Source organism: Dama dama, chromosome 22 (assembly GCF_033118175.1).
Source record: "Dama dama isolate Ldn47 chromosome 22, ASM3311817v1, whole genome shotgun sequence".
Classification (NCBI taxonomy): Eukaryota; Metazoa; Chordata; class Mammalia; order Artiodactyla; family Cervidae; genus Dama; species Dama dama.
This window is the reverse complement of record NC_083702.1, coordinates 9,974,712-10,001,956: the sequence shown is the minus strand read 5'-3', so window position 1 is coordinate 10,001,956 and position 27,245 is coordinate 9,974,712. Positions and strand designations below refer to the sequence as shown.

At 40.9% G+C, this 27,245-nt stretch overlaps 1 protein-coding gene and 1 long non-coding RNA gene across 4 annotated transcripts in view; one reads left to right on the top strand and one right to left on the bottom strand.

Moving 5' to 3' along the window:
• Positions 1–150: 150 nt before the first annotated feature.
• Positions 151–6,980, top strand: LOC133043580 (uncharacterized). Its single transcript, XR_009689727.1, has 3 exons — positions 151–652; positions 749–845; positions 6,698–6,980. It is a non-coding gene; the product is annotated as an uncharacterized LOC133043580 (long non-coding RNA).
• Positions 6,981–16,343: 9,363 nt separating this feature from the next.
• The window catches only part of DMC1 (DNA meiotic recombinase 1), a 34,483-nt gene continuing 23,581 nt past the window's right edge, over positions 16,344–27,245 (bottom strand). For 2 of the 3 annotated variants that reach the window (XM_061124042.1, XM_061124044.1), the window contains 2 exons: positions 22,554–22,670; positions 16,344–16,854 (listed from right to left, as the gene is read on the bottom strand). In XM_061124042.1, coding sequence (XP_060980025.1) covers positions 16,785–16,854; positions 22,554–22,670 — 187 coding nt within the window. In that variant the 3' untranslated portion in view covers positions 16,344–16,784. Of the gene's footprint in view, positions 16,855–22,553; positions 22,671–23,265; positions 25,080–27,245 lie in introns of those variants that run through there. The other variant, XM_061124043.1, reaches the window with a different exon arrangement.

Below are 27,245 nucleotides of genomic sequence, written 5' to 3'. Positions count from 1 at the left end.
CTTGGCGTCGTTAGCCGGCCCACTATTGCGAAGATGCGCAGTGTGCGTAACGCATTCTGTTTAGAGAATAGAGGATTTTGCCGGGTTCCGACGCGGGACGGAATCAGGGCCTGCTCGTACAAATCGCTCGGCAGAGACAATAACCGTCCTCCATATTGCAGGCGTCAAGTTTCAGGGTTTCTAGGTGTTAAAATCCGAGGACCGTCTTCAGGGACCCTGGCCGGCGCTCCTAGACGGTCTTGCCAGCCCTCTGGCCCCGTCGCCCTGGACCTGGCGAGACTGTCCGCGCGCCCCGGCGCCATTTCCTATCAGTTGCCTTTCAGCGCTGTCGCCGGCGGCCATGATGGAGGCGCCTGGTCCGTTCTTAGGGGAGTTGGTCAGGCGCCGAGGTCCCAGCTGAATTAGATCGCTATCCGTACGCTTTGTTCACAGTGAAATGCATTTTGTGAACAGAATATTTACACTGTTCTCGGTTGGGCACGGTTGACTAACAAAGAGCTGAAATGTGGGTGGAGCCCCTCTTAAGGTAGACGCTGAGGCCCCTGGGCCGACTTTAAATGGCGCTGCCTCGGGAGACCTGTTACTGGCTCTTCGCGCTCTCCCCAGAGGAAGAGATTTAGTTTAAAAGCGGTGGTCTTCAGACGCTGAAAAGGTGAAGGCATAAGTACATGTTTTTAAACAGGCTAGACTGCCTTCTCTCTCAATTTCATCTAAGCTGACTTCCTTCTCCCTGCTTCTTTCTTTCCAGTTTCAAAGTCTCACAAGCTTGGCCAGACGGAGTCACAGGATTGTCAGCTGTTAGGGCCCTTGCGGAGTAGCTTGTTGAACGATTCTTATTTCTACAGGTAGTGAAGCCCCCATTTGGGGGTTGAGTGGGGTCTCCTACTCTTCTGAGTGATTTCCCAAATTGTTAGAGAAGTAGCATACAAAAAGGGTTTCCCAGGTGGCACTAGTGGTAAAGAACCCGCCTGCCAATGCAGGAGACAAAAGGAATGTGGGTTGGATCCCTGGCTTGGGAAGATCACCTTCTGGAGAAGGCAAACCACTCCAGTATTCTTGCTTGGAGAATCCCATGGACAGAGGAGCCTAATGGGCTACAGTCCATGGGGCTGCAAAGACTTGGACCCAGCTTGAAGCGACTTAGCAGGCAGCAGCAAGCAGCATGAGGGAAGGAGTTTCCTGATCTGAGAGAAGATGTCATTTAGGCTGTAAGGAAGATGGACAGTCATGGATTTACTGGACCAAGTGTTGAAGGTCTGATGGTCCACACAATGTGCCAGCTACTGTGGCACAGCAGTGAACAAATGAGTTCCTGCACCTGTGGCGTTAACACTCTAGTGGGGAGATAGACAAATATCAGGCAATTGCTAACTAAAACAAAAATTTAAAGTATAGGAAAGGGATAGTGTTCAGGGGGAAGAGAGGTGGAGCGATGTATACTTGTAAGATAGTGTTTACATGGGCTATCTTGAGAAGGCCTTCGTGATCAAATGACATTTTAAAAGAATTTATTTTTATTTTTGACTGCACTGGGTGTTCACTGTTGTACGTGGGCTTTCTCTAGTTGACTCAAGTGGAGCTACTCTCTAGTTGCCCTGGGAGGGCTTACTTGCTCCATAAGCGTGTGGCATGTGGGATGTTAGTGTCCCCTGCATTGCAAGGGGGATTCTTAACCACTGGGCCACCAGGGAAGTCCCATCATATATAGTCTTTTCTAAAATTGATATGACTGAGAAATTTTTTAAAAATTGCACCCTTCCACTTTACAAACAAAAATATTTCTCTTCTACTCGAAATCTCAGGATGGGCTTTGCCATGAATGTTAAAAATCTCAGAGGTGACAAATAGAGGACAATTAGAAACCCTAATATTGTGAAAAGAGTAATGACTTGGCAACATATCCTTTTGCAAATCAGAATTCTGGTTCTTAGTTTTCAACAAAAGAGGAGGAGGACTACATGGAACTTTCAGCTGATCCTTTAATTTCTTAAGATAGATTACTGGATTTCTGCCATATAACTTGGAAGATCAAATAATTGAGGGACATTACCATAACAAAACTCTTTCCAGTCCCACCTACTAAATTGTGTGATCAAAGTTTCTCAGCACTTAATGGCTATAGAAAGGGAGAAAAAAATTGTCCAGATAATATTTTTCCATGGATACAGGAACTACTATTTTTAGTCTCTATCTTATTAAAAGAGGCATTTCCATTAAAAAATTTTACTTCCTGTTTGATAGTTATTAAGGTTGTAATATATTGCTTTGCTTAATTGTTTCAATAATTGCAATAACAATCCAAAAGAAACTTTAATACATAGAAAATGAAATGATGAATAAGACATTTGATATGAAAATACAGTATAAAATTCTAGAAAGAAAATAGGATTTCAAAGAGAAAAAGGAACCATATATTAATAAAATGTTCAACTCTTATAAGAAAAAAAATTTTTTTTCTTTTCTCACGTGGCATGCAGGATCCTAGTTTCCCAATTGTCCCCTGCAGGCTGGCATCAACCACTGGATCACCAGTTCAGTTCAGTCACTCTGTTGTGTCCCACTCTTTTCGACCCCATGGACTGCAGCACTCCAGGCCTCTCTGTCCATCACCAACTCCCAGAGTCCACTTAAACTCACGTCCATTAAGTTGGTGATGCCGTCCAACCATCTCATCCTCTGTGGTCCCCTTCTCCTCCTGCCCCCAATCTTTCCCAGCATCAGGGTCTTTTCAAGTGAGTCAGCTTTTCACATCAGGTGGCCAAAGTATTGGGGTTTCAGCTTCAGCATCAGTCCTTCCAATGAACATTCAGGACTGATCTCTTTTAGGATGGATTGGTTGGATCTCCTTGCAGTTCAAGGGACTCTCAAGAGTTTTCTCCAACATGACAGTTCAAAAGCATCAATTCTTCGGTGCTCAGCTTTCTTTATAGTCCAACTCTCACATCCATACATGACTACTGGAAAAACCATAGCCTTGACTAGACGGACCTTTGTTGATAAAGTAATGTCTCTGCTTTCTAGGTTGCTTTCTAAAATGCTGTCTGGGTTGGTCATAACTTTCCTTCCAAGGAGTAAGTGTCTTTTAATTTCATGGCTGCAGTCACCATCTGCAGTGACTTTGGAGCCCCCCAAAATAAAGTCAGCCACTGTTTCCCCATCTATTTGCCATGAAGTGATGGGACCAGATGCCATGATCTTAGTTTTCTGAATGTTGAGCTTTAAGCCAACTTTTTCACTCTCCTTCACTTTCATCAAGAGGTTTTTTAGTTCCTCTTCACTTTCTGCCATAAGGGTGGTGTCATCTGCATATCTGAGGTTATTGATATTTCTCCCGGCAATCTGAATCCAGGTTGTGCTTCCTCCAGCCCAGCATTCCTCATGATGTACTCTGCATATAAGTTAAATAAGCAGGGTGACAATATACAGCCTTGACATACTCCTTTTCCTATTTGGAACCAGTCTGTTGGTCCATGTCCAGTTTTAACTGTTGCTTCCTGACCTGTATACAGGTTTCTCAAGAGGCAGGTCAGGTGGTCTGGTATTCCCATCTCTTTCAGAATTTTCCAGTTTATTGTGATCCACACAGTCAAAGGATTTGGCATAGTCAGTAAAGTAGAAATAGATGTTTTTCTGGAACACTCTTGTTTTTTCGATGATCCAACAGATGTTGGCAATTTGATCTCTGGTTCCTTTGCCTTTTCCAAAACCAGCTTGAACATCTGGAAGTTCATGGTTCACATACTGCTGAAGCCTGGCTTGGAGAATTTTGAGCATTGCTTTACTAGCCTGTGAGATGAGTGCAATTGTGCGATAGTTTGAGCATTCTTTGACACTGCCTTTGGGACTGGAATGAAAACTGACTTTTTCCAGTTCTGTGGCCACTGCTGAGTTTTCCAAATTTGCTGGTATATTGAGTGCAGCACTTTCACAGCATCATCTTTTAGGATTTGAATTAGCTCAACTGGAATTCCATCACCTCCACTAGCTTGTTTTTAGTGATGCTTCCTCAGGCCCAATTGACTTCACATTTCAGGATGTCTGGCTCTAGGTGAGTGATCACACCATTGTGATTATTTGGGTTGTGAAGATCTTTTTTGTACAGTTCTTCTGTGTATTCTTGCCACCTCTTCTTAATATCTCCTTGCTTCTGTTAGGTCCATACCATTTCTATCCTTTATTGAGTCCACTTTTGCATGAAATGTTCCCTTGGTATTGCTAATTTTCTTGAAGAGATCTCTAGTCCCTCCCATTCTATTGTTTTCCTCTTATTTCTTTGCACTGATCACTGAGGAAGGCTTTCTTATCTCTCCTTGCAATTCTTTGAAACTCTTCATTTAAATGGATATATCTTTTCCTTTTCTCCTTTGCTTTTTGCTTCACTTCTTTTCACAGTTATTTGTAAGGCCTCCTCAGACAGCCATTTTGCTTTTTTGCATTTCTTTTTCTTGGGGATGGTCTCGATCCCTGTCTCCTGTACAATGTCACGAACCTCCGTGGTTCATCAGGCACTCTGTCTATCGTGACTGGAGGTCTCAGTGCTGCCTGAGTTTCTGTCTTTCTAGTCAGACCTGCATGTCACAGTCTCCTTTCTGGTGTATCCGGGATCTGAGGGTCAGCTACTGACTCTAAATAGCAGGGAGGGAACACAGCTCCACCCATCAACAGAAAATTGGATTAAAGACTTACTGAGCATGGCCCCACCCATCAGAACAAGACACAGTTTTCCCCTCAGTCAGTCTCTCCCATCAGGAAGCTTCCATAAGCCTCTTATCCTTCTCCATCAGTGGGCAGACAGACTGAAAACCACAATCACAGAAAACTAATCAAGCTAATCACATGGACCACAGCCTTGTCTAACTCAATGAAACTATAAGCCATGCCGTGCAGGGCCACCCAAGATGGTCATGGTGGAGAGTTCTGACAAAATGTGGTCCACCAGAGAAGGGAATGGCAAACCGCTTCAGTATTCTTGCCTTGAGAACCCCATGGACAATATGAAAAGGACCACTAGGGAAGTTCCTTATTCATGTACTTTTAAAGGACGATGGTATCAAACTGCGATGGTATTTAAATTCCATTGGCCACCTGATGCAAAGAACTGACTCATTGGAAAATACCCTGATGATGGGAAAGATTGAAGGCAGGAGGAGAAGGGTACAACAGATGAGATGGTTGGATGGCATCACCGACTCGATGGACATGAGTTTGAGCAAGCTCTGGGAGATGGTGATGGACAGGGAAGCCTTGGCGTGATGCAGTCCATGGGGTTGCAGAGTCAGACATGACTGAGCGACTGAACTGAACTGGGATGCATTTAAAAGAGTGATATGACAGCTTCACTTTAAAATGTTAATGTTTCAGCATATCATAAATTACATCCTTTAAAACAATTTAAACTGATAATTTTAAAAGTTTAGGCAGCAACCTATTTTTTCAGAATTTTTTTAGCAAGTATGATTTGAAGGCCATTAATCTAAAAAAGCGAACCCAGACCAGGTAGGGCCTGAGGAAGCTGGAGAGCCATGCTGCATCTAAAGCAGCTGCATTACTATCCAGCCAATTATTGCCAAGCAGAAATTTAGGCACAGAGTTTTGATTATTAACTAATTGAATGTGTGTGTTAGTGACTTCTGTATTAGGGAGGCATAGAAGAATGGAATCCCAGACTACAAAACTGCTAGTCTGTAAGTGTCTTGTTTCCTATGACCTAAAGACCCAGCTTTACCTCCACAGTCTGACATTCAGGGCTTCCAAATTCTGCCTCCAACTTCTCATCACCTCCCTGCTTTAACAAATCTCTATTCTCTACTCCCCACCCTACCCCCCGCATTTCCCCCCAACCTCTGTGATTATTTTTTTGTTAATCTCTCTAGAAGCATGCAAATAGGAAAACTCAAGGTTCACTTCTGCCCCCTTCCCCCACCCCCACCCCCCCCAACCTTGGAATCTTAGCGATGTAATCTCCTGTCCTGTGGCACTTAGACACATTAATCACCACCTGAAAATGGTTTTGTTTTTTTTCTGTTCTCTTTATAGATAATGGGGGCAGCTGTTCAGTTCCTCCCCTCAACACACAGCACACACGCTGGCTGAAAGAGATTATACAGATTGTACAGTCAGCTCACTAGGGGTGAAACAGAATTAAAGAGAATGACTCAGAGAATAACAGTATTAATACATCTTGAAAGCTCTAAATGAGAAAGGGGGATTATAATTAACAAGGTGTGACAAATACTACATTCACACACAAATGTTTGGCACTTATCTTTGGGAAAGCACAGGATGATACATCCACAGTGCCCTTTGCCAGCACATGGACCTTTCTAATTAGTGTGGGAGAAGAAAATATTATTTGATGACAAAAAATTGTTATAGTTCCCTAGCAGCCTTCTAAGTTAGGGAATCCTAATGACTGACGCCTCTTTGGTTTGTTGAATATAAATGAATTTAAAGACAGTGTTGCCTTTTGCCTTCTGAGATGGCCCACACTCTGTCTGTGGGGCATGTTTCTCCCAAGGCCATTCTTGCCTTCTGACATGGATCCATTCTATCTATGGAATGTGTGTCTCTCTAACTAAATACACAGATACATTTCTTACCTCTCACTTTGCATCTCACTGATTCTTTATGAGATGAGACATATACCTACTGAGCTTCAGTCCTGAGACCAAATGGTTCTTATTTTAATTTCTTAAAGACAGGTTTTGATGAACTTCAGACTCCAGGTGGATGGTGTTCTTCTAACCTCTTGGTTCTGGAATCTGATCCTGGTTTGAAACTGAGCAAGACCCTGTACGGTTCCCAGGAACTAAGGCCCCCACCCAGGTGGAGAATGGCAACTTCAAGCTGAGCACAAAATTCCTGGAACATCATCCTGCTACCTCCTCACCAGTCAGAAGAAAGTCACCCACCCTGCAGTCCTCACCCCAAATTTTGCCTAAAAACTTCTCCCCCAAAACCACCAGGGAGTTTGAAGTTTTTGAACATGAGCTACCTGTTCTCCTTGCTTGGGCCTGAAATAAAGCTTTCTATGCTCCAAAATTATAAAGCAAAATAAAAGACAGTGTTAAATGACGGGAATGGGAGAGTAAAATCTGAGAAGCCAGAAAAAGTAAAAAAGTTTTGTATGGGCAAAGTGGGGGAAGAAACAACAAGATAATGACTTCACCTTCAATAATTGTTTAGTCGCTCAGCTGTGTCCGACTCTTTGCAACCCCATGGACTGCAATACGCCAGGCTTCCCTGTCCTTCACTATCTCTCAGAGTTTGCTCAAACTCATATCCATTGAGTCAGCAATGCCATCCAACCATCTCATCCTCTGTCATCCCCTTCTCCTCCTGCCTTCAATCTTTCCCAGCATCAGAGTCTTTTCTAATGAGTTGGCTCTTCGCATCAGGTTGCCAGAGTATTGGAACTTCAGCCTCAGTCTTTCCAATGAATATTCAGGATTGATTTTCTTCAGGATTGACAGATTTGATCTCCTTGCTGTCCAAGGGACTCTCAGGAGTCTTCTCCAGCACCAGTTTGAAAACATCAATTCTTTGGTGCTCAGCTTTCCTTATGGTCCAACTCCCACATCCATACATGACTACTGCAAAAACCAGAGCTTTGACTATACAGACCTTTGTCAGCAAAGTGATGTCTCTGCTTTTACTGTCTAGATTTGTCATAGCTTTCCTTCCAAGGAGCAAGTGTCTTAATTTCATGGCTGACAACAGCATCAACAGTGATTTTGGAACCCAGGAAAATAAAGCCTTTCACTGTTTCCATTGTTTCCCCATCTATTTGCCATGAAGTAATGGGACCGGATGACATGATCTTAGTTTTTTTGAGTTTTAAGCTAGCTTTTTCACTCTCTTGTTTCACCCTCCTCAGGAGTTTCTTTAGTTCTTCTTCACTTTCTGCCATTAAAGTGGTATCATCTGCATATCTGAGGTTGTTGATGTTTCTCCTGGAAATCTTGATTGCAGCTTTTGATTCATCCAGCCTGGCATTTCACATGAAATGGGTTCAAGAGGGCTCAAGAGTTAAAGATCAGACCTGCCAGTTAGACTATGCCTGCTGGTGCTTGGGAGGCCCTGGGAGTCTCTTGAACCATATAGCAGGGCCTTGTTTTTGCTGGGAAATACAGACAAGTCTTTCTTTTCCTTGAAGAAAACCAAGGTGATAAAGATTCTTGGTTTGCTTCTGACAAGCATAAAGAGGAAAGTCAGTCCTCAAAAACTGGAGGGAGGGAGGCATGCTAAGTTGCTTCAGTCTTGGCTGACTTTTTGCAACCCTGACTGTAGCCTGTCAGGGTCTTCTGTCGATGGGATTCTCCAGGCAAGAATACTGGAGTGGGTTGCCATGCCCTCCTCCAGGGATCTTCCCCACTCAGGGATAGAACCTGCATCTCTTATATCTCCTTCATTGGCAGGCAGGTTCTTTACCACTAGCGCCACCTGGGAAACCTAGAGGGAGGGAGTAGGTAAATGCCAAAATACAGACCAAACTCAGTAGCTGAGCAAGAGTGAAGAGAGGTGGGTTCATGTTTTTTTAATAGATTACTCTCTGTTGCCCAAACAGATACAGCAGTGTCGAAAAGATATGGAGCTGAGTGGAGAGTCAGAGAGGAAAGTTGGCAACATCCTTCTAAGAAATAGAATAGAAAGGAGGAGAATTGACCCCAAAGTATATAATTATGTTACACTCAATTGTATTCTAGAAATAGACTTAATAATGTGAAGAAAAACAAACTGGCATCAACAATTAGAACAGAGAGGCAAAGACAGTGAAAACATCAATAGGTCAGTTAAACACCAACTGGTGTCTAAGATATTAATGAGAAGGAAAGCTCTGGTATTTACATAATTTTGATCACAAAGGCAAAATATAGTTTGCACACACTTAGAGGAAAACCAACTAGCATTAGGGTTATCTTTGATAAAAGACTGTACCAAACAAGGACATCAATCCCAAATAAACACACACCCCTACCTGATCTGGAGGTGGTTCATATTGGCACTGGGTGGAAATCAGTTGGAGTAGAAAGAAGGGGCTTTTGCTTTTGTATACATATGTAATTCTAGACATGTATGTTTGAGAATTTATGGAAGTGCTGCAGCCCTGTTGTTCCCCCTTAAAATGACTCCTGCTCAGAGTAATTAAAGGGACTTTGCTGGTAGCTCAGTGGTAAAGAACCTGCCTGCCAATGCAGGAGACTCGAATTCGATCCCTGGGTCAGGAAGATCCCCTGGAGAAGGAAATGGCAATCCATTCCAGTACTCTTGCCTGGAGAATCCCATGAACAGAGGAGCCTGGTGGGCTACAGTCCATGGGGTCACAAAGAGTCGGACATCACTGAGTGAGCACACACTCACGCACTTCATAATACATTGAAAATATATGTATGAATGAATGAAGATCAATGTAATGGGCTATCAGAACCCTTTAATAATTCAAATTTTATGTCCAAGCAGCCTTATTCTTAATCTGTGTTCATCAAGCATATTTAGCTTCAAATGAACTTGCTCACTAAGGCAATGGGCTGGCTGTTCAGGTCAATCTTCACATCTGGTCTGCTTGACATTATATTCTACTCTTCAGTGTCACTGGCATCCTGGTATACTCTCCCTGGCAGCTTGTGTGTTTAGTCAGACTGAAGTTAATTTCTCTAGAAATTAACCAGTACTAGGGCACTAAATGGGCTTCCCTGGTAGCTCAGCTGGTAAACAATCTGCCTGCAATGCAAGAGACCCCAGTTTGATTCCTGAGTCGGGAAGATTCCCTGGAGAAGGGATAGGCTACCCACTCCAGTATTCTTGGACTTCCCTGGTGGCTCAGACAGTAAAGTAACTGCCTGCAATGCTGGAGACCTGGGTTTGATCCCTGGGTTGGGAAGATCCCCTGGGGGAGGGCATGGCAACCCACTGCAGTATTCTTGCCTGGAGAATCCCCATGAACAGAGGAGCCTGGCAGGCTGCAGTCCATGGGGTTGCAAAGAGTTGGACACAACTGAAGCGACTCAGCATGCATGTACCCAGGGCACTAAACATACTGAAGATGAACACTGAAGGCCTGACCCTGAGGCATGGAACATTCACCACCATATGAAATCTCCTGGGAAAAAAATCCAACTAGCTTTTCCAGGTTGAAACCCCTCTCTCTGGGCCTGCCTTCAGACTTCCATAGCCTTTAAAATGTTATTAAAATATTGAAGTCATGAGTTTCTATTTAACTTTCCAAGAGTTTGTCTCACATCCCTGACAATATTGTAAGTTCTTGAAGACAAACTCCCCACCCCAAAGGGCTCAAAACCGTACCCTGTAGAAGACTGTTGTGCTGATGACCTCCAAGAAAGCACATTTCCTGGTATTCAAGCCCTGGTGTAATCCCCTCCCACAATGATTCTGGACTTCTTGTGTAATTTGCTTTGGCCAATGAGACACTAACAAGCATGAGGCAAGTAGAGGCTTGCTAAGCATTTGCCCTTTTGGAACCCAGCTGCCATGTAAAGCAGCTCAGGCTAGACTACTGAATGATGACAGAAGTCTCACTTTTTCAGCTATCCCCACCAAGATACCAGGTATACAGGCAAAGCCATCTTAGACCCTCCAGCCAAACCACAAACTGAATGCAACTGTATGGGTGAGCTATTTCCTTGCTCCTGAAAGAATACCTTGTCTTTTTCTAGGTGTTTTCAATGTTTAGTCATCTTCTGACCAAAGTGGGGCTTTTAGAGACCTATAACCAGATGAGGGGAAGTGAAAAGAAAGAACATGAACCCTTGATGATATTATAGAGTTGCTGAATTAACTAACATAGCAGTTGGTTGACTTCTGCACTTTTTATCATATGAGATGGCATATTTCCTCATTGTTTAGGCTACTTTCAGTTGGGTTTTCTGTTACTTGCAGCTGAGGGCATTCTAACTGATATACTCCTCAACCAGCTTTACTGGTACAAGTATAAAACTCCTGAAGTGCTCTGCCTTGTATATAGTAATAGACATTTGAGAAGTTTGTCATTGCTGAGAAAGTAAAAGAAGATTTTGTGGTAGAAACTGGTAGTTGCTTACCAATAGCCATTTTCTTTTCTCCTTAATTACAGAACTACGATTTTCAGCTGGGCATACTGCTGCTTACAACAAGAGTATTTCCCTACGTCTTTGTATATTGATAGAGCCATATGACTGAGTTCAGGCCAATGAGATGTAAGCAAAAATGTTGTGTTGGGAGAGGGCATCATAGGAGCTGACTCGGCTGGAAAGGAGCCTTTTTGGCCTTTTTGCCTTTCATTTTTATTTCCTCAACTTGATTTCTCTGACCATAGTTCCACTATCATCTTAGGCTATGAGCTGACCCTGAAAATGGAAGCCAAGAGCAGGATGGAAGCAGAAAGCCTGGAGTCCTGATTACAAAGTAGAGCCACTGTAATAGTTTTGGACTTGCCTGGCTTCAGATTTCTGTCTACGAGAGAAAAATAAACCTTGATTTTGTTTAAGATACTATTATTTTGGGTTCAGTCAAGTAAAATTCTAATAGTCTTTTCAACAACTTTCCTTTTAAAATATTGAAGACTGGTATAGAAGAGTATATGAATAATGAGGAGTCATCCACCTGAGTGTTAAGTAAGCTCTTCCTGGCTTTCTTTTTTCCCAGTCCCCTGAAGCAGCATTTGGGTGTCACCTTGGTTGGAGTTCTAGATTGCAAGTGATAGAATCCAACTATGACTAGTGAAGCAAAGATGAATTTATCAGAAGGACATTAGGAGTCATTGAATTGTCAGGAGGCTGGAGAACTACCATAGGAAAGGACAGGAGTCTAAATAACTGTGCAGTTTGGGAGTCAGAAGCCTGCAGTCTAGCAGCAGGAACAGCTTGTTCAGGTCAATGCCGCTGCTGCCGGCCTTACTGCCCTTTCTGTCACTGCATGTGTTAGTGACCTCGTTCAGTATCCAGTGTCTCAGGATAGACTACATGAATCGGGAAGAGGTGACTAAAAGAAAAGCAAAGTGTTATTATGATGGATAAATGAAAATTGTGCAACCAAAATATGTTTGGTTGTGATAAACATTCACCATATCCAACCAAGCCTGAGTCAGGTGAAGGAGATGACTGGCTGAAACTTGGTGTCTAAGGTTCTAATCTCTCTCCTCTCCGTGAAAGATATCCCTTCTCTGAGTCTGGAGTATTGTATTCCCTATTTTTGGCTTGACCACCTTATTCTGATCTCCTAGCTTTCTGTCCTTGTTTTCCTTTGTTCTTTATTTCAAACTCTTCGTCTTCTAAATATATACTAGATTTCCCCAGATCTTGCCTTCCGTGTTTCTGACTAGCAGGCATTGAGTTCAGGTTGTATCTAGTGCATCCTGGTGTTTGACCATTAACTGTGTCTGATTCTTACCATTATTTCATTGTGTCCACCTTAAAATTTATATGTTGAAGTCCTAACCCCAATTCATCAGCATGTGACCTTATTTAGAAATAGGGTCATTGTAGATATAATTAGTTAAGCTGAGGTCTTACTGGAGTACGGTGGGCCTCTAACCCATTATGACTGGTATACTTATAAAAAGAGGAAATTTGGACAAAAAGACAGGCACACAGGAAAAAAAACTTGTGACAACGAAGGCAGAAATCAGTGTGATTCTTCTACAAGCCAAAGAATACTGAAAATTACCAGAAGCTAGGGGAGAGGCATGAAACAGATTCTCCTCACAGCCCTGAGAAGGAACCAATCTTGACCTTGGCCTTCTAGCCTGTAGAACTGTGAGACAATAATTTCTGTTGTTTAGACTTATGGTTGCTGGGGGGAAGGGACAGTTAGGGAGTTTGGGATGGTCATGCACACATTGCTGTATTTCAAACAGATAACTAACAAGGCCCTATTGTATAGCGCATGGAACTCTGCTCAATGTTATGTGGCAGCGTGGATGGGAGAGAGGTTTGGGGGAGAATGGATACATGTATATGTATGGCTGAGTCCCTTCACTGTTCACCTGAAACCATCATAGCATTGTTAATCAGCTGTACTGCAATACAAAATACAAAGTTCAAAAACAATAATTTCTGTTGTTTAAGCCATGGAACAACAGACTGGTTCCAAATAGGAAAAGGAGTACGTCAAGGCTGTATATTGTCACCCTGCTTATTTAACTTATATACAGAGTACATCATGAGAAACGCTGGGCTGGAGGAAGCACAAGCTGGAATCAAGATTGCCGGGAGAAATATCAATAACCTTAGATATGCAGATGACACCACCCTTATGGCAGAAAGTGAAGAAGAACTAAAGAGTCTCTCGATGAAAGTGAAGGAGGAGAGTGAAAAAGTTGGCTTAAAGCTCAACATTCAGAAAATTAAGATCATGGCATCTGGCCCCATCACTTCATGACAAATAGATGGAGAAACAGTGCAAACAGTGGCTGACTTTATTTTTCTGGGCTCCAAAATCACTGCGGATGGTGATTGCAGCCATGAAATTAAAAGATGTTTGCTCCTTGGAAGGAAAGTTATGACCAACCTAGACAGCATATTAAAAAGCAGAGACATTACTTTGCCAACAAAGGTCCATCTAGTCAAGGCTATGGTTTTTCCAGTAGTCATGTATGGATGTGAGAGTTGGACTATAAAGAAAGCTGAGTTCCGAAGAATCGATGCTTTTGAACTGTCGTGTTGGAGAAGACTCTTGAGAGTCCCTTGGACTGCAAGGAGATCCAACCAATTCATCCTAAAGGAGATCAGTCCTGGGTGTTCATTGGAGGGACTGATGTTGAAGCTGAAACTCCAAGACTTTGGCCACCTGATGTGGAGAGCTGACTCATTGGAAAAGACCCTGATGCTGGGAAAGATTGAGGGCAGGAGGAGAAGGGGATGACAGAGAATGAGATGGTTGGATGGCATCACTGACTCAGTGGACATGGGTTTGGGTGGACTCTGGGAGTTGGTGATGGACAGGGAGCCCTGGTGTGCTGTGCTTCATGGGGTCACAAAGAACCAGACACGACTGAGCAACTGAACTGAAGCCATCTAAGTTTGTGGTGCTTTATTATGGCAGCCTTAGCAAACTAATAGAAACTTACCCTCCCAGGTAAAGTCCCTAGTCTTTATTTGACACTTCTTCATTTGTATTCATGATACAAACATAATCTCCTCTCATAGGTTAAAGAACTTTGTCAAGTCACCTGTGACTCTGCCTTCTCTTCCTCTTTTTATATTCAGTCTCACACCAAATCTTCACTACCTTTTTGAACTGTTTATCCATTTCACTGCTACCACCCCAGGCCCATTCTTTATCACCTAACAATTGATTTATCATAACTGTTTCCTAAATTAGCTCCCTGATGCCAGTATTATTTCCCTTATCTGTTTTCCACATCTCTAAATTAATCTTCCAACTCTCCATGCCAACAGCCTCCAATCAGAGCGTACCTGAAGCCTTTCCTTCTTTCCTCTATAAAGCCTTCCCATTCCTCTGCCTGCCTTTGCCTCTCTACCAAAAGCAAATTAAGGTCACAGACTCTTGCTGTAGCAACTCTGAATAAATAGCCTCTGTTCTCATTTGGTGGTTTTTGCTTGTTTCCACAGAATGAATAATCTATGGAGGAAAAAGGCATGCCTTTTCTAGTGGGATGTAAGTCTAGAGCTACAAGCAGCATTTTGGCTACTTACTAGGTGGGGAGAGTCTGAGAAAGAACAATAGCAGCATGAAAATGAGCAAAGCAGGAGACGGAGGCAGAGAGAAATGTTCTGATGATTCTGTTAGACATCTTGGCTTCAGCCGGTGGCTAAGGTCATCAGCTCTACTTCTGGACTTCTCAGTCTCTTGAGCCAATGAATTCATGTCTTCCATTTGCTAGTTTGAGTTTCTGTGGCTTGCAATCAAAATAGTCCTGACCAGTAGCATCTCTTTTTTGAGTCTCTCTCTGCCCCTGGGAATAAGAAGCCAAAGCTATTTCTACAGTCAGATGGAGGAGGAAGACTGGAAAGACTTGATACTTTGGTCACTGGTGACAAATAGAACCTGGCCTAGAAAAGTTCAGTGGGCACTGTACAATCTGCTATGCTTTCCCAAAGTTGGGCCCCAAGGTTATGGGCTTTTTATTTTTAGTGCACATTCACATGCTTAGCTACTGTTCTCTAAAGCAGGACATAGAGGAGTGGTTGGATCCAGAGAGGTTTCCAGCCTTAGCCATGTGACACATTGAAACCAGCCTTTCCCACAGAACCGTAGTCCTTGTGTTTCCCCCTCTATACCAATGGGTAAATTCTTCTTTTCTGGGGGTACTCAGTTTAACCCAGGAAATTTTCCTGAATTTCAAATCTTAATAGCTTTATTTCCTGTCCTACTAAGAAAACTCTGGTCTCCTAAACAGATTAGTACATTCCCTCTCCAAGGATTGGCATACCAAGGAATCTCTTGGAAATGCTCAGTTTTTATCAAGTAGTAAAACCTTCCCCTCCTCAGGAAAAAAGTGTGCATTTATATTTGCACACTAAAAAAAGGCCAAAAAGTGACTTTGCAAAAATATAAAATGACTTTAACTTATGCTTATTCAGAGGAGCAGCTTCTGATTTAAAAATAATAGTAAAATTAAAAAGTTCTTACTTCCCAGTACTTCACACTATAAACAATTTCTGCTTGCCAAGTTGGTCTCTGTTCCTAAATCCTAGCTTTTATACCTCTGCATATGCTATCCCACAGCTTAACTGTTCCTCCCCCGCTTCTGGAATCACACAATCCAAAGTATTTTTTAATCATTTGCTCTCTCATTCTTTCATAAACATTAGGAGTTTCTTTTAACTAGTATATACATTCTTTTGAGGGCAGGAGCCATACTTCTTTTGTAGATTGTTTAGACTTAACATTCACTTGGTGAGTGAAAGATTTAATGGATAATCAGATACCTTTTGTAACAAATGGTACTTTTAGCACTTGAATTCTCATACAAGTGGATGCAACGTAAGAAATTAAACCTTTCTGAGACCTATAAAGATTGTCAGTGTAAATATTATTACTGTTTTAATTTATAAGTATTTTTATTATACATACATTTTGAAAACCGGATTTTATTTTTAACACTTAGAAAAAACAATATTTTTACACATTTATAAAATTAGTATACAAAAATTTTACATTTCAATTAACCTTAGTATCTTAAAAAAGATTTTGAATTCTCTACCCAAAACTTAAAATATAAAAGTCACGCTATCTTGACCACCTAAAATTGTAAAGATTCTAATTACCTTTGCTTTTATCTTCCCAATAAGAAGTACATTTTTAAAAAATAATTTCAATTTGTCTAAAAGTCAAATGATTTAAAAATTTAGCTTAATTTAATGTTTCATTTCTGTTGCTGAAATTGTGAATGTACAGTTTGGTATCATAAATAAAAAAGCTTTTTTGTGTGTGTCCTGTAAACATTCCTCCCTCCTTTGTAAGTTTATTCACTTCTGTGTTCATGGGGAAGTTGCAGGAGAAGGGGACATTTCTGAGCTCTTAGACGTTCCATCTGCTTAGTGGCTCACTTTGGAAAGCTAAAGTGAGGTAATCCCTCCCTAACTAATTCTCAAAACGTTTATTCATTCATATACATATTTATATTCCTAAACTGACACATAATGTATAGTTATTATAAATCAGAGACTTTTAAAATAAATGAGTTAAATCTCTTTTGCTGACTTTCCATTAGTAACACATGAAAAAAAACCAAACTCTTACTTCAAGATCTGAAATTTAAGACTGCTTTTCCATTTCTTCAGCTCCTAATAAGCACTAAGAAGCAATCTGCATCAATTCGCCACCTACTCCTTGGCATCCCCAATTCCTCCAGCAGTTATTGCGAAGGTGGCTTCATTTTCAGGCATCTCAGGGCTAACAGAATACAAGGGAACAGAAGTTTATAAAAAGCTCTATTGCTATAAATACTATATTCATGTCACAGGCATCATATTCCTATTAGTCTGAGTCTCCTGAGACATGTGAGTTGGTACAGCTAAATGTGGATTGCAGAATTTATCTACAAGTATTATCAACTGTCACAAACATTTATAGAATAGCTTCTATATAATAACTTCTAAGGTTCTGGATGTCAAGAAAAATTACCCTAAACTTGGAAATAGGCAACAGGGATAACTGGGTGTTCTTACAGTGCACTATCAGGCATTGTGCAGAAGACCGTTAGGGGTTTACTGATTCTAAATAGTATGTACCTCATACAGCTCAATAACAAAAAAACAAACCAACTGAAAAATGGGCAGAAGCCCTAAATAGACATTTCTCCAAAGAAAGCATATAGATGGCCAATAGGCACATGAAAATATGCTCATCATCGCTAATTATCAAAGAAATGCAAATCAAAACTACACTGAGGTACCATCTCACAGTGGTCGAAATGTCCATCATTAAAAAGTCTACAAACAACAAATGCTGGAGGGGATTTGGAGAAAAGGGTACCCTTCTACATTGTTGATGGGAATGTACATTGGTACAGCCACTATGGAAAACAGTATGGAGGTTCCATTTTTTTTTTTTTTTTTGGAGGTTCCTTGAAAAACTAAAAACAGAGTTGCCATATTATCCTGTAATCCCAATCCCAGGCATATATCCAGACAATACCATAATTCAAAAAGAGACATGCACCTCTATGTTCATAGCATTATTTATGATAGTCTAGACATGGAAACAACCCAATGTCTATTGACAAATGAATGTATGTATGTATATGTATATATATGTTTGTCATATATATACTCACAATGGAATATCACTCACATAAAAAAATAAAATAATGCTATTTGCAGCAACATGGGTAGATTTAGAGATTATCATACTAAGCAAAATAAATCAAAAAGGGAAATACAAATAAGTACCATGATATCACTTATATGTGGAAACCAAAATAAGACACAAATGAACATACATATGAAACAAAACAGACGCACAGATAGAGAGAACAGACTTGTGGCTACCAAGGCAGGGTGGGGAAGGGAAGGATTGAGAGTTTGGGATTAACAGACGCAAACTATTATCTCTAAAATGGATAAACAACAAAGTTCTTCCTTATAGCAAAGGAACTATATTCAGTATCCTGTGATGAACTATGATGGAAATGAATATGAAAAAGAATACATATATATGTATACCAGAATCACTTTTACAGCAGAAATGAATGTAATACTGTAAATCACCTATACTTCAATAAAAATTTTAAAAAATAATAAAATAAATGGGTGTGCATCTTTCCATGACTAATGTAGGGGAAAACCGTGAAAGACTTTGAAATAAACTAAAAGATTACTGAGTATTCAGTGGAAAAACAGGTTGCCTAACACATCCTTCCAGGTTATACAAATCTATGAGGATTCCATGGTTTTCGTTGTCTTTGAGCTATTTTACAACTCCATGAGCTGCGGAAAATGATGAGTAATACAAATTGTTCTTGTCCACAGAAACGTAAATTATGTGAAGAGGAATGCAATTGATTATTGTCCTATGGATACTGACCCATTTTTATCAATTTAGAATTCATTTCAGCATTACTTATATGACTACATCTGTGTGTTAATTTGATTTTTCCTTTGATCTGGTTATAAAATCTTACTGGTTCCTGAGTTAAATATGATCTTTGACATTTTATATGATTTACAAGCTCTTTATTTTTTTACCCCTCATTACATGCTCTTTTAAATTTTACATTTTATTTTACAACTCTATAGGAGTAGAGATTTATTTGTAGAAAACCGATAGCAGTGCAAATTATTCTTATGATGCCAGTCTATAACAATGGAAATGAATTTCACTGTGTAGAGAAACAATAGGTTTCTCTCCAGTAGAAAAGGCAACTTCAAATGTTATAACTTATTGCCTGGTCGGATATTAACCAGTTTTGCATCTATTAGCAAATTTATTTCTTCATTGAATTGACCAACTACATAAATTTCTGTTCCTCAAATTATCCTTTAAATCAGTGGTTTCTTCATTAATTGAGATGAAGAAAATCTTTAACACATGTCCATCTTACGTTGATTTACACAAAGTGATGTTTTTAATTTTTTTAACTCTTTGAAAATCAGACTTTAGCAAGTAGTAGACCCCACAGAATTTATAAAATTGAGACAGCCTTTACTCTCAAGATGGAGAAGGAAATGGCAATCCACTCTAGTATTCCTGCCTGGAGAATCCCAAGGACAGAGGAGCCTGGCAGGCTACAGTCCATGGGGTCGCAAAGAGTTGGACATGGCTGAAGTGACTTAGAATGGATGTATGCATTACTCTCAAGAAGCCTAAAAGGTGAACTATGACATAACAAATATGCAAAGTAAGCTAAGTCCCTTGAAGTCAGTATATGTTATAGAACTCTAAGGAAAGAAGAAGTTATGCAGGCTAGGTTACTCAGGAAAGGTTTCATAGATTATAAAGGACTTCATAGAGGCCTGTGAAGCAGAAATGGGGGTATTCCATTTCTAGCATGAATTAAGAATAGGGCCATTCATGTAGTGCTCTGTAAAGAAGTGTAGAGATGGGTTTTTATTCTGACTCAGGATGGGGAGCCATTGGGAGGGTTTTAAACAGAGGATAGATATGACCTGATTTGGTGTTATAAAGGATCATTCTGGTGTCTATGTTTAAAATAGACTTTAGAGGGGCAATGGTAACCTAACTACCTGGGACCTTGGTTTTCTCATGTGTTGTTATTGTTGTTTAGTCTCTGTGTCAAACTCTTTTGGGAACCCATGGACTATAGCTAGCCAGGCTTCTCTGTCCATGGGATTTCACAGGCAAGAATATTGGGAGTGGGTTGCCATTTCCTTCTCCATGGGACCTTCCCAACCCAGGGATCAAACCTGTGTCTCCTGCATTGGCAGGCTGGTTCTTTACCACTGAGCTATAAGGGAAGCCCTTCCTCATGTGTAAATGTGGATAATAATCTCCATTTGGCACAAGGCCTACCACATAGAACCCACTCAGTAAGTGTTAGCTAGCATTGCTATCATTTTTAGCTTCATGATCTTCTCTATCAAAATGTTTTTTCTAAAGTCAAGGAGAATTCTTCATGAGAAATCTTTAGGAACCATAAAAAAGGAAGTACAAGCTGTACAGAAAACTATTTTGACATTTTAAGTTCTGATCTGGTTTTGCTATTTTTACTCAAATTTATGGATATTTGACATAATTAACTTCTATGGTAATTTTAATTATCCTTTGTTGAGTCTGCAGAACCCGAGTGTTCTCTTAGGACTGTAAAAACTGCAGGGGTTATTTGTTCCTAAAAGTTTAGAAGACTTGATTAAATATACAAATGACTGAACATGTAGACGGAGTTCATTCATCTGTTAATTCAACAAATAGTTACTGAGCTCTTACTAGATGCCAAGTACCATGCTAAGCTCTTGGGACATTAGTGAACCAGACTCAATCATTGTAGTGAAGTCAACGTACATGTAATTGGCTGATTACAATTCAGAGTGAAAAATGCTTGGGAAAGTTCTAAGCACAGCAATCTGTCCAAGATATAGACCAAGAAATTTTAGTAAAAAGATGAAACAATCCTACTCTCTACTTAATTCAACAAAGTTCATTTGTAACAAATTTCTAGAGATTGCTGAAACTCCACAAAACATGGCACTTGCATATGTATCATACTCTACGAGTACCAGTGATGAAAAGTGATGAAATGGTCTGAATAAAAAACAGATAGAGGGACTTCCCTGGTGGTAGAGTGGATAAAAATCCACCTGCCAATACAGGGGACAAGAGTTCAATCCCTGGTCTGGGAATATTCATGCCACAGAGCAACTAAGCCTGTGCACCACAACTTCTGAGCCCATGCTCTAGGGCCTATGAACCGCAACTCCTGAAGCCCGAGCGCCCTACAGGCTGTGCTCCACTGCAAGGGAGGACACCAAAATGAGAAGCCAGAGAACCATAACGAAGAGTGGCCCCTGCTTGCTCCAACTAGAGAAAGCCCGTGTGCAGCCAAAAAAAAAAAAACACCCAGATAGGGGAACTGATTATTTAATATTTATAATTACAATACATAATAAGCACTGTGATTCATAGCCAAAACCACATTAAGAGCTCATGTGATTTCTTTTGGCTGATTTTTTTCCTCCCTAGGGTTAAGAGTTATTACAGATCTTTACCTTTTTGCCCAAGACTGGCTCATCAGTCAGTCACAAATATTGGCCTCTGTTCTGTCTGAGGCACTAAGAACACAGGCCTCCCTGTCCATCACCAACTCCCGGAGCCCACCCAAACCCATGTCCATCGAGTCGGTGATGCCATCCAGCCATCTCCTCCTCTGTCATCCCCTTCTCCTCCTGCCCCCAATCCCTCCCAGCATCAGGGTCCTTTCCAATGAGTCAACTCTTCGCATGAGGTGGCCAAAGTACTGGAGTTTCAGCTTCAGCGTCAGTCCTTCCAATGAACACTCAGGACTGATCTCCTTTAGAATGGACTGGTTGGATCTCCTTGCAGTCCAAGGGACTCTCAAGAGTCTTCTCCAACACCACAGTTCAAAAGCATCAATTTTTCAGCACTCAGCTTTCTTCACAGTCCATACATTCTACATACTTGCAAATCTTGAAAAGTTCCATAAAAATCTTTAGTCCCAGCCCCATGCCAGGCTCTTGTTTTGCAGTTCATCTCTAAATGGCCAAGATATTAGCTTTCTCACTCTAAAGATTGTTTTCTTACTCTCTGTTTATTGGCTTTAGGGGATCAAGGACCTCTCTCATGTTAGAGAGGGGCAAGAGCTGGAGCTGGAGTCCTGAAGCCCAGCAACCCTACCAGCTGGGCGACAGCATCCTAGGTGTTGAAGCCCAGCTCCAACAGCACCCCCATGCCCACCAGCCTCAGGTCTGAAACAAGTGCTCAGAACGAAGGGCTGCTTCTTCCAGCTCAGCCTTTCCAGACCCAGTCAAAGGTATTTCTACTGAGGAACAGTTGCAGGAAGGGTAAAGGTCCCCTCCCCGCCAACCCTTCAGAGATAACACAACAGATAGGCAAAAATGGGGGAGGTCCACAGAGAAGGGTCAGCAGCAATGCTCAGGAAGGGGTGAGCAATGCCCCCTCAATTCAAATCGCTTTAGGTTTACTACTGGTAAAATCTAAGCTTATAACTATTAATTAAATAAGTAAGTACTGTGAAAGAATATACAGTGTAACATAGAGTATTAGCCTAGACTGTAAGGGTCAGGGAAATGTTCCTTGAGGAAGCGCTGTTTAAATTGAAACCAGAAAAGAAAACTAGTAGAAAGAAGAACATCCCTATAACATGCTGTACTTTTCCTGCATTTACCTCACTTAAAGTGAAAATCAGTTATTTCATTATCTAGCTTTACTGTAACATTTGGAAGGTCAACAAAATCCCCGAATCCCTAGGTCAACAAAATCCCCGAATCCCTAGAACCTAGCACATATTAGGGACTTTCCAATGCATTTAATACTTTTTGAGAAGGAAATTCAAGCATGTAGGGTCTGCCCTTGGAATAATTATAGCCTCTCGGGAGAAGTAATTCTATGTAACATCATATGCACAAGAATCTGATTAAGAATAAAAAAATATTTACCTGTCATAAATCTTGGCAATTCTCAGCTCTCCTCTTCCTTTTCGCAAACTTATTCTTGTTGTTGAAGCATGAGCCAGAATGTGTCCCCCAATGGGTTTTTTGGGGTCTGCTTGAAAACTGAATTAACAGAACACTTTTCAGGTTTCATCATGTGGACTACATACAAAAATACCTGCAATTACAAGGCAACTTTTCTATGGAGAATGGCAAGGGATAAATAAGAAATAAGAAATTCCCAACCCTTCTGCATGATGCTCTGATGTAAATGAGAGCAGATTGAGAATCTCTTTCTTGCTCATTAACTGTACACTGGAAGCCTTCAATGTTGTACGGTTCTGAATTTGAGAAGAGTTTCAGAAATATATTTACTGACATCATCTAAAGTTTATTCTAAAATAGGAGACAGGAAAGGTAAGCTCTTACTATGATCATATGGAATCAAAAATAAATTATGATTACAAGGTCGTTACAAATACTGACTCTTGAGAGATAGATATACTTACTAGGGGATGAACACTCATTTCCAAAGAGAGATGATTTTGAATTAGCTAAATGGGAAGTAAATGATACGATCTGCAAAAGTGCTAAGAAATCACATAGGAACGATAACATGGGGATAAAATGTCCTAAAAATAACTCATAATGTAAGAGGTTATACTTAATTAAAACAAAGTACAACACAGCACAATAAATAGCCTTACCTCTAGAGAATATCAAACCAATTCAAATTTTATTTGTTCCATCAAAGTGTTCAGGTTTCTGTGTAGAATTTCATGGGGAATTTATGGCTCTTGACTTTTCTTGTAAGTTACCAACACTTTAATAATTTAATAAAAGATATAAACTCTTCCCCAGAAAAATGCACAAATGTACAACATACAAAAATTTTCATGTAAGTTTAGGTGATTCATAGTTCCTTCCTGCTCTGGTGTGGACAGGTATTAACAATAACAGTAACAACCAAGATTTATTGAGTCCTTACTATGTGGCAGACACTCTTCTAGCTCATCTAATTATTTCCCTTTGCTGGGATTCCATATTTAGTAAATAATTTTGGATTAAAATTTGGATTCTGCCTACAGAGTCCAAGGTCTGTAGGTCTGCCCACAAAGAGAGAATAAATACCCTGGTCATAAGAACCTCAAATGAAGTTACATATTTCTTTATCAGTAAACTGGCCCTCTGATCTTTCACTGAGTCTCATAAGTTTGATTAATGTGAATCTGCCCCTAAGAAATGGATTTGTTCTCAGTGGATGACCAAATCAATACTCTGTAAGGGTAAGGGCCCTGAACTCTGGTCAATTCAACAGGGTGATTGACACATCCTTCCAAAGCTTATCAAATGACAGCATGCTAACCTTTCCCCTGGCATATACAGCTTTAATAATCTATGTGGCATAAGAGATTTAGAGTTAGTTCAAATTTTGGCTTACCAGATAGCCATATGACCTCAGGAAACTTGTTATTCATTCTCAATGTCTGTTTCTTGATTTTAAATGGAGAATAATAACTGTACATAACTGGTACAGTAGTTGTAAGAATAAAATGAAATAATTTAGATAAGGCAGTAACCCAGTAACTGAAATTATTATCTGCTTTCCTAATCCTGACTCACTATCTATGTTACCTTGGGCTAATTATTTACCTTTATGAATCTGTTTCTTCAACTGTAAAATGGAAACCAAAAAAGCCTCTTACTTTTTAGTGCGGTTGTGAAGAGTCAAGACATATTCAAGACTCAAGACAACTCATGAGGAGCCTACTACATGCCAGGAACAGTGCCAGATCATTTATAAAGCATTAATTTTACATTTCCAGTGATCTTGGCACGCAAAAGACACTCAGTAAATGGAGACTATTATTATTTAACTAAATGATTCCGTTAAGAGTCACTCTTTCAGTTAACAGTTCAGTTCAGTCACTTAGTAATGTCTCTTTGCGACCCCATGAAGCACAGCATGCCAGGTCTCCCTGTCCATCACCAACTCCTGGAGTCCACCCAAACCCACGTCCATTGTGTCGGTGATGCCATCCAGCCATCTCATCCTTCATCGTCCCCTTCTCCTGCACTCAATCTTTCTCAGCTTCAGGGTCTTTTCAAATGAGTCAGCTCTTCGCATCAGGTGGCCAAAGTATTGGAGTTTCAGCTTCAACATCAGTCCCTCCAAGGAACACCCAGGACTGATCTCCTTTAGGATGGACTGGTTGGATCTCCTTACAGTCCAAGGGACTCTCAAGAGTCTTCCCCAACATCCCAGTTCAAAAGCATCAATTCTTCGGCGCTCAGCTTTCTTTATAGTCCAACTCTCACATCCATACATGACCACTGGAAAAACCATAGCCTTGACTAGACGGACGTTTGTTGGCAAAGGTCTCTGCTTTTTAATATGCTGTCTAGGTTGGTCATAACTTTCTTTCCAAGGAGCAAGCATCTTTTAATTTCTCGGCTGCAATCACCATCCGCAGTGATGTGGGATCCCAGAAAAATTTCTTGATTTACACCTCACCGAAAGAGTGATCAAATCTGAAATCAAGAAATTTTTCTTCAAGTTTCTTTGAACTTCTTGAGTGTTCTAGCAATTATAAACATGTCTTGAGGTAAAGTGCAAGAAGGTATAATACCATTCTACATTCATTTAGAGGGCTTTAATTTACTTCTATTTCTGACCAAGAGAAAACAGCTTCAGAAAACCACCCTTATCCTTCCTTTAGCCTATTCTCTTATTTCCCCTTCTATATTGTCTTTTCTTCTTTTCTCCCTTTCTCAGGGGATGGGGGAGTATGATGAGAAGGAGGAAGAGACAGGGGTAGATATTAGGAATAGAGAGGCCAAGAAAAATTGTTTCATTTATCCTGCTTTGGTTGAACAGGATACAGCATGTTATATTGTTGATGGCAAAACAGAGAATCTCCTGATCTTTCAACTTCAAATCAGGATGCAGGAAGCATAAGATTATGGTGATGGTAGGGCAGGTGGTATTTTTCTGGGATGAAATAAGAAAAATAGCACAGTGAGGCTAAAAGAGCATCAGCGTTGCAGTTAGATACCTAGGTTTAAATTCTGTCTCCTGTTTTTTTAACTGTGTGATTGACCAAGTAGGCACTCTAAGCCTCGGTTTCCTCCTTTATAAATTAGGAATAACAATAGTGTCTACCTCAAATACTGGCTGGAGTGGAGACCTTGAGGGGTCCGGGCAAGGGCGAACGTGAGAGAAAACTGGTACTCCTGGTACTTTTGACTTGCTAAGGAGCAAGCTTAAAGATGGAATTTTTTAGAAGGGGTCCATTGAGAGACTGAGTGAACATGTTCGAAAGTGAGGAGGATGTTTTGAGATTGGGGGAAGATAAAGAGAGAAGAGTACTGCCAAAAGAGCGGAATTTTGGCAAAAAGAAGGATGCGGGTGGAGAGGGAGGTGGGAGAGGGGATTGGGATGGGGAATACATGTAAATCTATGGCTGATTCATGTCAATGTATGACAAAAACCACTACAATACTGTAAAGTAGTTAGCCTCCAACTAATAAAAATAAATTTAAAAAAAAGGATGGCTTTAAAAAATACAGTATGGGTAAGATGTTGTGTTAAATAACCCCACCATTTCCTCTCAAACTGTGCAGAAAAATCTACACATTTAAAAAAGTTTTGAAGACAGAATTCTGGGTTTTGGGGGGTGAGATGGGGAGAGATGTGGCAATATTCTGAGATTGGCTTCATAGAATATGGAGATCTAGGAGGTGAGCTAGGGCTTCCTTGGTAGCTCAGCTGGTAAAGAATCCACCTATAATGCAGGAGACCCCGGTTCAATTCCTGGGTCGGGAAGATCCCTTGGAGAAGGGATAGGCTACCCACTCCAGTATTTTTGGGCTTCCCCAGTGGCTCAGACAGTAAAGAATCCATCTGTAGTGCAGGAGACCTGGGTTTGAACCCTGGGTTGGGAAGATCCCCTGGGGAAGGGCATGGCAACCCACGCCAGTATTCGTGCCTGGAGAACCCCCATGGACAGAGGAGCCTGGCGGGTCACAGTCCATGGGGTCACAAAGAGTCGGACACGACTGAGGGATTAAGCACAGCACAGCAGGCAAGCTCTGAAGGGGTGATATGAGAATCAGATGAGATGATAAGTGAAAGCATTTGGCATACGGTAAGCAACCAATAAATATAAGTGCTCTTAATTTTGAGGGAGAGGAAAGTAAAATTCAAATAATTTAAATGCTGCACAAGGTCAGCATGCTAGTGATCTTGGCTTAATGTTTTTTCTCTGCCTCTTCAGTTCTGTTCAGTTGCTCAGTCGTGCCCGACTCTTTGTGACCCCATGAACCGCAGCACACCAGGCCTCCCTGTCCATCACCAACTCCTGGAGTCCACCCAAACCCATGTCCATTGAGTTAGTGATGCCATCCAACCATCTCATCCTCTGTCATCCCCTTCTCCTCCTGCCCTCAACCATTTACACTAATGATGTAGAATCAGTAAGTGACATCCTTAAAGAATAAACTGCACACATACAGGACTGCAAACATTCTAAGATGACTTTTTGTTTTAGGGAAACAAATACACAAATGAAGTAGGGGGACATCAAGGTCTTATTTGTTGCTTATCTGATTATTTGCTGTGGTATGGAGCTTCACAGGCTGATACTTTGACTATTTCGAGACCTTTATCAACTGGATCATTCTAGTCCTAAAATCTGT